The sequence below is a fragment of the Odocoileus virginianus genome, chromosome 4 (genome assembly GCF_023699985.2).
Source record: "Odocoileus virginianus isolate 20LAN1187 ecotype Illinois chromosome 4, Ovbor_1.2, whole genome shotgun sequence".
Classification (NCBI taxonomy): domain Eukaryota; kingdom Metazoa; phylum Chordata; class Mammalia; order Artiodactyla; family Cervidae; genus Odocoileus; species Odocoileus virginianus.
In genome coordinates this window covers 25,961,555-25,977,101 of record NC_069677.1, presented here as the reverse complement: position 1 = coordinate 25,977,101, position 15,547 = coordinate 25,961,555, and the positions used below count along the sequence as shown (strand labels likewise).

Genomic DNA, 15,547 nt, shown 5'->3' with positions numbered 1-15,547 from the left:
CAAACACTATTTTTAAAAAGATTTTCAGGAGTAACAAAATATTGTCTAGTTTTGGAGCTATTTTGGACCTTTCCATGTGGGTGTCAGGTAGGTTAAATGAACATGTTTCCTACACAAAATAGATATTTTAAAAAAAATTCAGATATTCCATCATTTAAGTCTGACCCCAAATCCCAGGAGTGACAATATACCATGTGCTCTAGAAATGGACTGCGTTACACTGAGAAACATGAGCCCCAACATTGTATCAAGAAATAATTTTAAGTAAAATAAATTTACAATGAAAAACTAGAAAATTCTTATGGCCTCAATTCTTTTAGAGTCCGAGGTGATTTAGCTTCCAAACTAACAAAAGCATACCAAGACAATTCTGGTGACATGATCTGAGTTCAGCCACAAAAAAAAGCATTTTAAATTAGTAATATCTTCCCATTACTAGTGTAATTAAATGAGTTATGGCTAAGTTCCAAAACTAGCTACTTCAATAGCAATAAAAGGACAAAAGCTTATGAGTCCCAATACAAGGTGATCTCTCATTTGAATCAGGTGAATCCTGAATTCATGAACAGGTAATGAGTATTATCAACACCTTGGATTCCAGAGGATAATGGTGATTGGAGGCTATTAAGAACAGAACGCATTTCGATGGGCTCACTGAGTGTTTACCAGGGAATTACATTTCATTACTTCAAGCTTACTCCTACAAGCCAAGCGTCTGGAAACTTTAGGAGTAACATCTATGACCGTCAAAATACTTAAGAAATTGGAAACTGTTTAGCAGCCCTGCTCGATCTTTGAACACTGCCTAAACGTTAACCAGTACTTTATAGCAAAGTTTTCTTACAAATACAAATGGTCAGCTTTCATGGAACTTACCGCAGAACCTAGGTCTTGAGTACATGGCAAACTAAACCACATATTCATACACGACACCAAAATTCTGCTAAGTTGGAGGCTGAGACGAGTTAAGTGTCATTCAGCAGAAATAAGACCAACCAAAAACAAAGACACTGGAGCAGACACACATACACTCTCCTCAAAGAGGCCTTTATGTTCCCCATGAGCAAAAGGACAATAATATCACTTTTACTGTCTATTCATACTGTAACCTGCATGGAATTCAACTCATGCTCAGACTACAATGCCAAACATCGCTTCTGAAAAACAAAAAGTCCAAGAGTCAGGTACATTATTACCAAACTGTAAACAGATAACTTGAACACCACGTCTTGAAGCTTGTAGGACGTTTTCCAAACAAAAAAGCAGAGGGGATTAACTTGACAAACTGTTTTTTAAAAATCACAAATGGTCTTTAACTGGCATAATAAAGCAATTACTCCTCCCACCTCAAGGAAACAAAATATGTGCTCAAAAGGTAGCAAGTCTGTTTCTCCTAATTTTATGAAATGAGAACAGGTTGCACTTCCGTACTTCCTCCCTCCCCCAACGTCCCCCCAGCTCAGCGGTCTCCCATGTTCTCAGAAGAGGTAAATATAACCTCCACCAACTGGCCAGTGAAACTCCCATTTTCCAAGAGCACGGGACGTAGCGAGAGGTGATGGAGAAAGAAGAGGGCTGTTACCCCGCCCCAAGCAAAACTGCCTGGAGACTTGAGGGGTGCTGAAGCCGGAGCGGAGGAGGGAGAAGAGCGCCGGGAAAGTCTTTCCTTCTCCCCGGCGGGGCGGAGGGGGAAGCCCCGGCTCCAGGCGGGGGAGCCTCCTACCCGGAACCCCAGACCCCGGTCCCCGGCCAGACACAATGGAGCCGGCGTGGGGGCCGGGCAGGGACCGGGCCGTTGCCCCATCCCCTCCCCCCGCCCCAACGCCTGCTCCCGCCGCGTCGGGCCCAGCGAGGGGCACCGGGGGCCGCTCCCCGCGTCCCAAACTCCCCGGGGCTCCCGACTAGGCCCGGCTCCGCTCCGCCTCCTCGGCTCTCGCGTAGCGGCGGCGCCCGGGCGGGAAGGGGAGAAGGAGGAAGGGAGAGGCAGGGAGGAGAGCCCCGCCGGGGAGCGGGACGGAGGCCGCAGGCCGAAGCTCGGGGCGGCGGGGTCGCCGCGGGCCGGAGGGCGGCCGGGGCGAGGGTGCGCGGCTGCGCCGGCCCCCAGCCGGCGGGGCGGGCGGCCGCAGTGCCTCACCATGTTGGTGTCCTCCAGGCCTCTCCCCTCCTCCTCCGGCTCCGCAGCGAATGGACGGCGGCGGCGGCGGCGGCTCCTCTCACGGGCTCGCCGGGCTCCCGCTCATGCGCAGTGCGGGGCGGCCCCGGCGCGGCCCGAGGAGGCAGCCCCGGGCCTCCGGGAGGCGGAGGGACTGGGGCGGGCGGCGGGCGCCCCGCGCGGGGCTTCCCCCGGGCGCGGGGGTCCCCCCGGGTTGGGGGGGGGGCGCGGGCGGGGCAGGGGGCGACGCACGCACCGCGCGCGCAGACATCCTCCCGCCGCGCCCGGCGGCCCCCGGCGTGTGGGGGGCCAGGGGACACCACCTACGCTGCCTATGCGCTCCTTACGCCGTCGGACTGCCGGGCCGGTCTCCACCGACTCGAGGAGGGGAAGAGCGGTGGCCGAAGACTTGAGCAGCCGGGGACCACTTGGAAGGGCTAGGACTGACGCGCTAGATCCTACCCAAACCACCCCTTCCCATCAATACCAAAAGACGGGGGGGCGGGGGGGGGGAGAAAATAGTAAAAAACACCTCCTACCCCCAAGGGTTTTCTTATCCCAGTCCAGTATCTGGACTGCATCGGGTCCCCCATGTGGACATACCAGAGGAAACCATGGTCTAGCCATGTGGGAGCCGGAATGCCCTTTAGAATGGCCCAGACTCTTCCCAGACCTGTGTCCACAGGAAGACCAGTGGGATGGCCCTAGGGTTCCAGGCTAGGAGGATTGAGGTTTCTGGTCCTCATTCATGCCACACTGGTGGCGGATATCAGTGCCTTCCGCTTGCTCTCCGCTTAGTTCAACCTTCCTATGATAAGTTTGGAAAATAAAGAACTTTTTTTTTTTTTTAAACCAAGGGTTGACAGTCTTGATTATAAATCTGATGAGTCTGAGGGTACCTGGATTTTCTGCTGGGAATCAAGTGCTACAGGGAGTACAAAAGATTCTTTGGAGTGGTCCCTGACCTTAAACAATTGACTATCCTGTTAAAGAGATGAGACGCTTTCACAAAGGAAGGAAATAAGATAACAGGTAATAAAGCAAACATTTAAAAAATCACATGTAGGACTGAAGCCAAAAAATCTGTATTTCAGTACAGAACAAACCTGAGTGGAAGTGTTATCATTCTCACCTGTTATCACTGTACTCACCAACATCCTTTTCCCTCCTAATACTAGCATAGGCTGCGGGATCAACCCAATGACTTCATGGCTTTGAAATTCTTATCAAAACTTCTTTGGCTATTCCAGGGGGCCTCCTGACACTTCCTGGAGCAGCCATGTATCAGGAGCTCCTAGGACTCTGCCAGGACCCATCCCTGGCTACCAATAAGCATACATCCATCCACTGTTTTCACCAGCCTTCAATGTGCACATATTAATGTCCCAGACTCCTTGCTCAGCCCTGGGAAAATATTCGGTAAAGACAGACCAGATCTACCTAATGCAGCAAGCCTGAAGCTGGACCACAGCCATAGATGTTCTCCTTCCAGGAATTCACCTAGCATTTGACCTGAAATATCAAGTAACATCTAGGGTCTTAATGAAGAGTACTCACTGTCTTTCCGCAAACTTATACTTCACTCTTGGGTTTTCTTAAGCTCTTTTTCCTGACTGCCAACTCCAGCAAGGGCGTCCCTGGTGGTTCAGCAGTAAAGAATCCACATGCCAATGCAGGAGACGCAGGTTCAGTTCCTGGGTCAGGAAGATCCCCTGGAGAAGGAAATGGCAACCTAGTCCAATATTCTTCCCAGAAAAATCCTTTGGACAGAGGAGCCTGGAAGGCTACAGTCCATGGGGTCGCAAAAGAGTCAGATATGACTTGTCGACTAAACAAGAGCACCTCCAACAAACAGTTCTTCTCATTCTACCTGACCTCTCTACTGCCTTTGAACACTTTCACCTTAGATTCCCTCTCCATTATGTTCCATGATTCCACCTTTTACTATGTTTCCTCCTTGCTATGAGACACTCCTTTGCTGGCTCAGCTCTCTTTGGGTCTTAAATGGTAGGCTCTTCAGAACTATCCCTGAATCTCTTCTGTATATGAGCTGTGTCATGCTCTCACTCACAGTTCCACAATGTCAACTATTATCTATATCTTCAGGAGTCCTAAATCTTGACTTCTAGGTCCTGAGTGGCAGGCCTGCACACTAATTTTGGTTACTTCACCAGCCTGTCAATCTTGACAGATCCAAAGCCTTATCCACAAATCTGCTTTTCCTCCTGTCTTTTTCTCAGATCAGCTAAGTCAGAAATTTAAGTCATTCACGACTCCTTCTACTTCATCCCACTAATCTAATTGCTCACCAAACTTCATCAGTTTCACCTCCTAAATAATTTTGAATCTGCACTCTATCTTCTATCCTTCTATAGCCAAGCCTCTATTATATTTCTTCTCATCAGTAGCCTCTTAACTCAAGTTCTGGCCTCTGCTCTTTCCCTGCTGTTTCAGACTTCTCTTGCTATAACACAAATCTGAATTTCATCCTTAACATTCTCATTGGGCTCCATAAATGTGAGCCCCTTTGGTGTGGCATACAAGGCTCTCTCCCCATATTCTGTCCACTAACCTTGCAATATTCCACCCCCTTCCACACAAATGCACCTCATATTTGTTTTAACAACCCAAGCCTGCCATCTCTCATTCTGCTATCTCTGGGTAGCAGCCTAAGACTGACTGAGGGCTTTCCGTATACCGGGCACTCTGTTAAAACCATACACAGCCTAAGTCACATAATCCTCACTTCAACCCTACACATGCATGCATGCCAAGTCCCTTCAGTCGTGTCCAACTCTGTGCAACCCCATGGACAGCAGCCCACCAGGCCCCTCCGTCCACAGGATTCTCTAGGCAAGAATACTGGAGTGGGTTGCCATTTCCTTCAACCTTCTGAGGTGTGTGCAAAGATTATACCCACTCTACCAAGGAAGAAATGAGCACAGAGAGGTTGAGTAACATGCCAGATGTTCTTCAGCTGATAAGTAGTAAAGCTGAGATCTAAACCCAGACAGGTGGCACTGGTGGTAAAGAACCCACCTACTAATATGGGCGACATAAGAGATGTGGGTTTGATCCCTGGGTTGGGAAGGTCCCCTGGAGGAGGGCATGGCAACCCACTCCAATATTCTTGTCTGGAGAATCTCATGGACAGAGGATCCTGGCAGACTACAGTTCATAGGGTTGCAAATAGTCAGACAAAATTGAACCGACTTAGCATGTGAGCAGTCTGGCAACAGACTCTATTATCTTAACCACTTCACTGTTATTTCCTACCCAAAACCTTCATGCTCAACTCAGAGACCATCTTCTCTGTGATAAGCTCCTGACCTTATTCCTTGCATTCCACCAGGTATATTTCTCCTTCTGTACTTCTGTGACAGCTTATATACACTTCCATTATGCTTATGACATCATATATGATAATGTTTGCCTCCATGACCTCCCCTGCCAGACTGTGCGCTGCTCCAGGCCAGAACACTCAGTAGCATTCATCTCTGAGTGTTAAGTGTCAAAATGAGTGCCTTGAATATAGGAGAGATATATATACATATATACATACTCCATGGTAATACTTGGATAAATTAAAAGAAAGATGATCTGACTAATGTTTTGATCTGCCTTAAGACTGTGCCTGTATTGTTTGTTATTGTAATGGGATGTCTTTACTCCTTGGCAGATGTATGTTATACCATATGGTCAGATGGTAAATGTAGTAGCAACTGTACCCATTACTGCACTTCCAAGCTACAGTACTGAATGTCAAATGGAGAATCATTACTCAGTCATTGTGGTTGAGTGAGAGAAACATACTTGTTAAAATTGTCCTGATTATTGTTAAATGGAAAATTCCTAAAGATAAAGCATAAATTACATGATTTAATTAACTAAAGAATATTAATTAACATGTTCATATCACTCTTTCGCCATGAGGTTTCAATTATTTAATTTAAGAACTTGAGGTTTTTTTTAAGTACAGAATTTGTAAAGATTATTTTCTGCAGTGACAATCTCAATATAGCAGGAAATAAGATGGAAACATCTAGCCAGAATTCACTATCATTCTCCCTCTCCCCCACTAGAAATCTGTATTCACACATAGATATAGAAAAAGATGTTGATATACAGATACACATATGTATATGTCACATACCTATGTGTATGTATAGTGAGTGCATACACACATATATAGTCACTGTATACCTATAGCTATATAGACAAAGTAATATTCGGTATTTGTACATAAGTTTCAAGGTAAAACATGCAACTATTTGAAAATGATTGTTGCCTTCAAAGTTTAAAATTCATGTTGAGACATATATATTTGCTGATAAAATTGTTGCAAGTCTGTTTAAACATGTAAAACCAAGGATCTCATACTTTCAAAATCTATCTTTCAGCAAAAAGAAAGAGCATAAGTAATCTGAAAAGACAGATTGCTAACATTTCTAGTAGTTCATCTAGCTAAAATTAAGCTTGCAGGGTAACTATGTAGACACAGTTACAGTTCAAAGGCACTAGTCTGGATGCACAGCCAGCACCCTCCCACTCTTAACTTGAGTGGACTCAGTTTTGCCCAACATTTACATAAATGTGCTTATTGAATTCAAGCTTGCCTATTTATAAATATGTTAAGAGTAAATGAGACTGTTTTAGTTTGAGTGAAACATAACATTTAGATTTTATCAGTTCAGAATTATAATTTTTTAAAGGGTAAAGCAGAGCCTCGGGGCAGGGCTGTCTAGTGTGAGCCATGGTCCCAAATTCACACCAAACTCACTAGAGTAGGGGAAGAGCTGAAAGGTTTGGGGCTCTCTTGTCACTGACAAATGTTACCAGTGATGCCAAAGAAGTGACTGCCTGAGGCTCTTCCCCCATATTCTGAACCATTTGAAGAGGAATCCTTAATTAGGACAAGGGAATAAACCTCAAGGAATGTCCCTAGGACACTGGATACCATTGTCCTCCTCATAGTAGAGAGCTAACAAAAGCAGTATTCTAGTGGGTCACCCTCTGATAGGAAAATGGGAATATTCACCAGAGCCAGTCTGTCACCTCAAGGTACATGTGGATCTGTTGATTTCAGCTGCTCCACACTCATGGTACATGTGGATCTGTTGATTTCAGCTGCTCCACACTCATGGTAGAGGAATGGACTTGCAGTAATAGCTGAGACTGGAGCGCCAGCAGTGGGAAACCGTCTGAGACCATCACTGATGATGTCACAATGCTTTACTGTCCCAAGATGTCCATACTGGACCTCCCTGCCTGGTTCAGCTTGGTCCCTCCTTCATGAGACTGTGGCTAAGACCAGGTGTCTGTCTGTAACAACTCTGGTCAATTGCAAAGAGTAAATTCATTGAGATCTTAATGACTGAAACAGTTCTGCAGGTAGTAGGCTAGATGATCCCCTAGAATCCCAGGCATTTATTCCTGGGTACTTTTGGTATCCTCCCCAAGGCATTCTCTGCTGATAATGACAGAGGAAAAGCTGGTATTGAATCAAAACCTCGCTTTTCTGTCTTTATTCAGTGAATAGTGCATGTCATGCAAATTTCTTTGGGACTTGTTATTCTCAAAAGGAAAAGACTGGGTTGAATTATAATGAGATTCTATCAACTCCTAAGTTTGTTTGGTTCCTTTCTGGTAGTCTATTGTGAACTGTCCTGGAAGATCAGGAAAGTAGAGCTTGTCTCATTCATTCATTCATTCATTCATGCATTGTGATATGTATGAAGCACTTATACCAGCACTGCAGTGTCTGACAAATATAATGCAAGCCACAAATGTGAGATATGTATGACATTTAAGTTTTTCTAGTATTGAAAAACTTTTAAAGTGAAAAGAAACAGATTTTTACCTGTTTCATTTTCAATATTTAACCCAAGATATCTAAGATACCAGCATTTCAACATGTACTCCAAATACTGAGATATTTTACTTTTTTCCATGGTAAGTCTTTGACATCTGATATGTATGTTACACTTAAAGTCATCTTAGTTTGGACCAGTCACATTTGAAATGCTCTGGTCCAAAGCTGAATGGCTTTGGGCATATACTGAACAGCTACTGTATCAGTCAGCACTGGCCTAGACAGTGGCTGGCCTGGAGAGGATGCCCAACAAATAGGAGTAGCCAGTGACCTTACTTCCAGGAAATAGATGAAAACCAAAGTAAACCTGGAATATCAATATATAATCAATAATAGTACAAAAATGGGTTCCCTGATGGCTCAGCATTAAGGAATATGCCTACAATGCAGGAGATGAGACGCAGATTCAATCCCTGGGTAGGGAAGATCCCCTGGAGGAGGGCATGGCAACCTACACCAGTATTTTTGCCTGAAAGATCCCACAGAGAGAGGAGCCTGCAAGGCTACAGTCCATAGGGTCACAAGGAGTCAGACACCATTTTTGACTGAGCACACATGAGCACAGAAATATGTAGCATTTGGGAAGCTAACATAATTCAACTGGAGGGAAAAAAAATTGGCGAGAGACAACAAGAGAAGCCACAGCAATGAGAAGCCCATGTACCCCAACTAGTGAGTAGTCCCTACTTTCTGCAACTAGAGAAAGCCCTTGCGCAGCAGTGAAGACCCAGTGTTGCCATAAATAAATAAATATTTTAGAAAAACATTGGCAAGGGGGTGATAAGAATTCTTCCTTTGTTTTTGTTTTTGTTTTATTTCATGCCATAGACATGTGGGATCTTAGTTCCCCAGCCAGGGATCAAACCCACACTCCCTGAATTGGAAGCTTAGAATCTTAACCACTGGATGGCCAAGGAAGTTCCAAGACTTATTCTTTAAATATGCACCTATATCTGGGATAAATGTTTTTCAGTGTGCATAGCAAAATAGGAAAATCACTTATACACATTTATAAATGTCTACCAAGCAACAATAATCTGCCTGATCCTTAACCATGTCATCCTATTAAATGTAACTTCTGTATTTTTCAATCAAAAGAAAACATATTAAACACTGAAATGCCTTTCACAAGCACTTCAGAATTTTGAGGTGTTTTTCTCAGGGCCACACAGTAAATAAATGCCATTTCCTCTGTTCCCTTCAAGATATGTCACTCTTTTCAAAGAAATTATTTGGGATGGGTGATGAGAGAAGAGTTTGGTGAAAAAGAAAGTTTCTGTGCAAATGTTGCAAAACTTTTAAAAAGTTAATATCAAGGTCAGGTTAGCCCTATAAGCACTGTGAAAAAGAAAAAAAAACAAAACTGTTAATATTATGAGATTATAATTTTGAAAAAAATATACAGAAAGAGGAAGTCAGGGAAGGAATCTAAAGATGAAACCCAAATAGGTTAATCTGTTGTGGGAGACCTGGAAACACCCTTTAGGTCATTTGGGACAGGAGATGACAGGGCAAAGTCCTTTAGAGATGAAATGTGACCTAGTCACCCTTAATTGACCACAAGCAAAAGAAAGGAAAATGTGGCTGCAGATCAACTGAGTAATGAATTTTAGAGAATTTGAAGAGGTCCCTTGATTTGGTTGATAGTCTGACCGGGAAGAAGGGTTCGAGGGTGAGGTTGAGTGGAGGGGAAGCAAACGTGAAGGTCCAGGGTCCAGCCTGACCGGTGAGCTCTAGGGAGGCGTTGGTGACAGCACAATTGGCAGATCAGGTCTGGCTGGAAAGAATAGCCAGAGGGAGGGGTTAGGAGACAGGAAGGGATTATTTTCATTCCTGATCAATAGGATACAGCCGTACAGAGTAACAACAAGCCGTGAAATGTGTAAGAGAACACCTGGCTTGGGCTGGGTGCATGTGACGGGGCCACATACCTTGGGTGAAGTATATGGCCCAGAGCCCAAGTTCTCAGTCCACTACCCTCTGAGTCAGGTGTTTCATTTGTTTGGTTGATCTTGTGGCTGGGAAGTGCCTAAGATTTGACTCCAGTCTTTGAGATGGATGATTTCTCAAAAGAAATCTTGAATAATAGTTATGAAGTGACCTGCAGTTGGAATATTTTCTTTGCATTATATGAAGTTCTGATCCGTTGTGTTTTTTCCCCCCTCTTTACATTTGTATCTCTCTCATTTTTAATATTTATTTTTATGTATTTACTTGGCTGCACTGCATCTTAGTTGGGGCATCCATGATCTTTGATCTTCATTGCAGCATGCAGGATCTTTAAGTTGTGGCATGCGGACTCTCAGCTGTGCATGTGGGATCTAGGTCCCTGACCAGGGATCAAATCTGGATCCCCTGCTCAGGGAGCATGGAGTCTTAGCCACCGGACCATGAACAGAGTCCCCGTAGTTCTCTTTATTTAACAAACTGAGGAGTGGTATCAGCTTTGAAATATTTGAAATAGACCTATGGGATGACACGAAAAAGTCACAGACTAAGACAATGGTGTTCTAGTATGTCTGCATATGACTGAGTAAATCATACCTGTCTCCTTTGGGCCTCAGTTCCTCTGATTGGCAACTTTGGATTAGATAAATTCTTGGTTTCCTTCCAACTTCAAATCTGAGCTTTGTTCAAAATTTCAGGATATGTAATTGTTCTCAGCATTTATTGAACACCTAACATGTCAGCCACAATATGAAGTGCTAGAAATATAAAGAAAGAACTAAACAGTTCCAGCATCATTGCCCACCCACCCCAGGAGCTTAGGATCAGGCACTGTGGAAACAATGAGACTTGAAGAAAGAGTCTTTGGGCAGGTTTACCAGCACTGCATCCAGGAAACCCAACAGGATTATGGGTACAAGGGAGGCTGTGTGAAGCAGGAAAGTGTGGGCTTTGAGTTACCTGGATTTGTGCTTGAACCAGACTCTATCACTTATTATAAAGACACTGCTGGCATTTTCCTTAATATGAGATCCAGTTCCTTCATCTTTAAAATATCTACCTCAGAGTATTGTGTGAAAAATCAGTGAGAAAAAGACCACAAGTAACAAATGTTGGTGAGGATGTGGAGAAAGGGGACACTCCTACACTGTTGACAGGACTATAGGTTGGTGCAACCACTAAGGAAAACAGTATGGAGTTTCCTCAAAACCTAAAAACAGAACTGCCTCATGATCCAGCAATTACACTGCTGGGTACATATCCAAAGAGGACAAAAATACTAATTCCAAAAGATACATGCACCCCAGTTTTCACAGCAACATTATCTCCAATAGCCAATATATGGAAGCAGCTTAAGTGTGCATCAATAGATGAATGGATAAAGAAGATGTGAGAGTACACACATGCACATATACACACTGGAATACTACTCAGCCATAAAAAAGAGAAATTTTGCCATTTGCAACAACATGGAGTGACATCTGGAAGGTATTATGCTTAGTGAAGTAAGCCAGACAGAGAAAGATGAATACTATATCACTTACATGTGGAATCTAGAAAATAAAGCAGATGAATAAATCTAACAAAAAAAGAGACAGACTTACAGATATTGAGAACAAACTAATGGTTACCAGTGGGGAAAGGGAAGTGGGGAAGGGCAAGATAGGAGTAGGGGATTAAGAGGTACAAACTACTATGTATAATATAAATAAGATACAAGGATATGTGGTAGCTTATATATATTAATATATTATTTGAATTATTTATATATATTTATACATATTAAATATACTATATGTCATATGCATAAATATAATATTGTACATATTATAAATATTTTAGCATAGGAATATGGTCAATATTTTATAATAAATTTAAATAGAGTATAATCTGTAAAAAACTTCGAATTACCATGTTGTCCACCTGAAACTAATATAATATTATAAATCAATTATACCTGGCAGGGACATGAAGGGCTTCCATATAAACCACTTGTTTCACCACCTGCCTGCCTGGTGGGCCCATGTCTACTTGTCAGCCTCGGGATTCCTCTCATCTCTGGCGAGAGCCAGGGATTGATCTTACAGCAGGAGAACACAGAGAAGAATGGGAGCAAGTATACAAATAAAAGGGCTTCCCAGCTGGTGCCAGTGGTAAAGAACCTACTTGCCAGTACATGAGACATAAGAGATGCAGGTTCAATCTCTGGTCTGGGAACATCCCCAGGGGAAGGGGATGGCAGCCCATTCCAGTATTCTTACCTGGAGACTGTCATGGACAGAGGAGCCTGGCGGGCTACAGTCCATAGGGTCGCAGAGTTGGACACGACTGAAGCAATTCAGCACACATACATGCAAGCAGAAAATTATTTACTAATTCCCACAATGTTATGTGTAATAATGCTTATCAATGAGGAGAAAAATCATCTGAAAGAGTCATACATTATTTGTTTTTTGCTACCAGTTTACTTCTATAGGAGCCTTGAATGATATAGTTCTATGAATTAGAGCTATTACCCCAACTACCATTTGGAAAAATAGCAATATAGATCACAGCACAGACCATTTTCAACATGTAAAAAAATCTAACAAAGTCTAACAGAAATGGTTTAGCTAAAGAAAAGCTCTCTACTGCTAAAATGATTGAAATTCTTTCATTTTAGCTGGGACTGTTTCAGTTCAAAGTAGTAATACATGTTACTCCAAGTTCATTATGAACTGCCTATGTTCTTTCATTGCTTTAAGAAAAAAGTGGAGAAATTACTTTGACTTCTTTAAAAATGCATGTTGATAAGGAAAAAAATGGTTTAACACCAAAAGTCCTTGTTGATAGAAATAATTCAGGAGAATCTAAAAGGGTAGAGTCCCTGGTCAGGGAACTAAGATCTCATATGCTGCCTGGTCCAACTGAAAAAAAGAGTTCATTGTGTATTTAGGGGGAGTTCTCTGGTGGCCTATTGGTTAGAATTCTGGGCTTTCACTGCCTTGATATGGGTTTGGGGGAGCTAAGATCCTGCAAGCTGCACTTTGTGACCAAAAATTAAAAAAAAAAAAAAAAAAAAATTAAACTAATTTAAAAAATGAAAGGGTAAAGAACTTGGGAACCATTAAACTAGATAGCAATAGATATTAGAAACTGACCTTTCAAAATGTTAAAAATTTACTCCCTTCTCATTGATGGGATCTTCATGTATAATATATATCCAAAATTAAATAATAGTGGCATCTGATTTTCTATTTAATAACAGTGACTTAAATGATTACAGTCATGTAATTCAATGAATTAAGGGGAACAATTTCAACAAAGAGGGAATACAAGAAAAGAAATAGTTTATTAGAGTATACCAAGTTTATACTCCAATTTCAATTTTAGTTCAAAACAATTCAAAAGAAAAGGAAATCACTTTCACCTTGCTTGTAAAAACTGCAGAAAATTAAGATTTTTATTTTGTAATTTTCCATTTATTTTACTGGAAGCTTTTTGATTTGGATTTTTGTTGTTGTGTTAGTTGTATACTCTATTGATTAAATCAATACCAATGTCAAGGAAGACAAGAATTGAGATGCTGGCAGATGTTACTGGTTCTAACAGATACTGTATATAAGAGAAGAGCCAACCGGTTTCCATGTTGTGGTTTCAATTAGAGCTCAGAATGAACAAACTCACCCAAGAGAATTTAGGATTCCACTGGCCTTGAGGAAATTCATAAGATGAATCATTTCTGGTTTATTCCAAAATAAACATAGATTTTAAACTTCAGGCAGGAGTCAATTTTCTCACTAACCACACTACTTAGTCAACATCTCCCTCCCAGGTAGCTGCCTCTAAGTAATGCAGGGCAGATGCTGAGACCTGATCATAGGGGTCTGGTCGAGGCCCAGGAGGAAAATGCAGGCAGACTGGCCTGGGGTATGAAGGTGGAGAGGGTGTCAAATGGTATGTTGGATTATTGAGGTTCCAGTCACGTATATATCAAAACATATATAAAAAATAGTGTTTTGATATCACAACAAAGGAAGATTAAATAAGGTATAATAATTTTTTACTGTAAAAGTTTTCAAATATATAAAAAATACACCAAATGGTATAATTGATTTTCATGCAAGCATCACCCAAATTCTACAATTATCATCTCAAGTTCAGCCTTGCATCATCTAACCCTACTTATACTATGGCCTGCAAGATTTTGATGCAAATCTCAGATATTATTATTTCATTTGTATTTTAGTATCTCTAAAAGAAGTGGTCTTTAGGGGAAAAAAAACAATACCAGTAACTCATCTAAAAAAGCAACAATAATTCCTTAATATCATCAAGTAAATGTGTTGTCTTTACATTTCCCTGGAGTGTCTACACATTTTTTAAGAACATAAACTTTACTTAGAAAGTTAATTAACTCAGGTTTATGTTCTTGATTTCCTAATAATTTACTGACTCCTTGAGCAGAGGGACTGTGTTTTATTTATGCCTGCTTCTGAGTGCTTTGCCAATACTTATGCCCAGATTTCACAGTAAAGATAATTAATTAAACGTGTAATGAGAGCTTTTTATGACTTTCCATGTAAACATATTCAAATCAGAAAAAAGTAATCACAGCACCTGTCCAGATTTTTGGTACAGGAAATTGAGACAATATAGATCCTCAATTTCTTGAATTAAATTGAAATGAAAATGTTATATTTGACATGAGCAAATGCAAATCTGAAACACCTGACTACTAAAACTCTCTCTTGATAGCTATCACAGTTTCTGACAGCCTGAGAAATTGTCTAGAGAGAATCAGTCAGTTTTGGCATACTATCCATGGTCACCAAATAAAAGTAAGGGGACATCCTTGATAGGAGAAAGATGCATCCTATGAATTGTAATACAAAAACGGAAGGTTTGTCTTGGATTGACTCAAGATAAATAGGTTTGAAAATCTATGCAGAAGGGATTTTCCCTTTTGTACCATCTCCCTACCTGTTTCCTTTTCACTTCCACACCAGTTCTAGTTCTTTTTTACTGTGGAAAAATAAAATATATGAATTTATAGGAAAAACAAGTGAGAGATGTGTATCCTTAAGCATATGATCCTAATAGGAAAAAAGAAAGTTTTGTACATCAAAATAAGTTCTACTTCATTTTATAATAGCAAAAATTTTAAATAAGCTGAATGTCTAAGATGAGGAAAATGATTATATAAATTATATCCTATTTGATTACCAGGGTAACTAAGGGATAATTAACAAGTTTTTAAAGTTAGAATTATGAAGACCATGTAACAACATGGAAGATGCTTATGATGTATAAGTAAAAACAATCAGGGTTGAAATTTTATGAACATAATGATTTAGATTATGTAAAAAGTGTACCTGTAAATAGAAGGCTGAAAGGAAATACAGTAAAATAATAATAGTGACTATGCTAGTGTGGGGGAATTATGCATGATTTTAAACATATATTCCTGGCCTTTCAGTTCAGTCGCTCAGTCATGTCTGACTCTTTGCGGCCCCATGAATCGCAGCACGCCAGGCCTCCCTGTCCATCACAAACTCCCGGAGTTTACTCAAACACATGTCCATCGAGTCAGTGAT

General features: G+C 41.6%; 1 protein-coding gene across 3 annotated transcripts in view; it reads right to left on the bottom strand.

Moving 5' to 3' along the window:
• The window catches only part of DCUN1D1 (defective in cullin neddylation 1 domain containing 1), a 36,134-nt gene extending 28,782 nt beyond the window's left edge, over window positions 1-7,352 (bottom strand). Inside the window, exons 1-2 of one of the 3 annotated variants that reach the window (XM_020879910.2) lie at window positions 7,191-7,352; window positions 3,710-3,864 (exon numbers count right to left, since the gene is read on the bottom strand). Coding sequence is in view for 1 of the 3 variants with exons in the window: in XM_020879908.2 (XP_020735567.1) it covers window positions 2,135-2,137 (3 nt within the window). In the remaining 2 variants the exon portion in view is untranslated. Of the gene's footprint in view, window positions 1-2,134; window positions 2,280-3,709; window positions 3,865-7,190 lie in introns of those variants that run through there. The other 2 variants (XM_020879909.2, XM_020879908.2) reach the window with 2 other exon arrangements.
• Window positions 7,353-15,547: the final 8,195 nt, after the last annotated feature.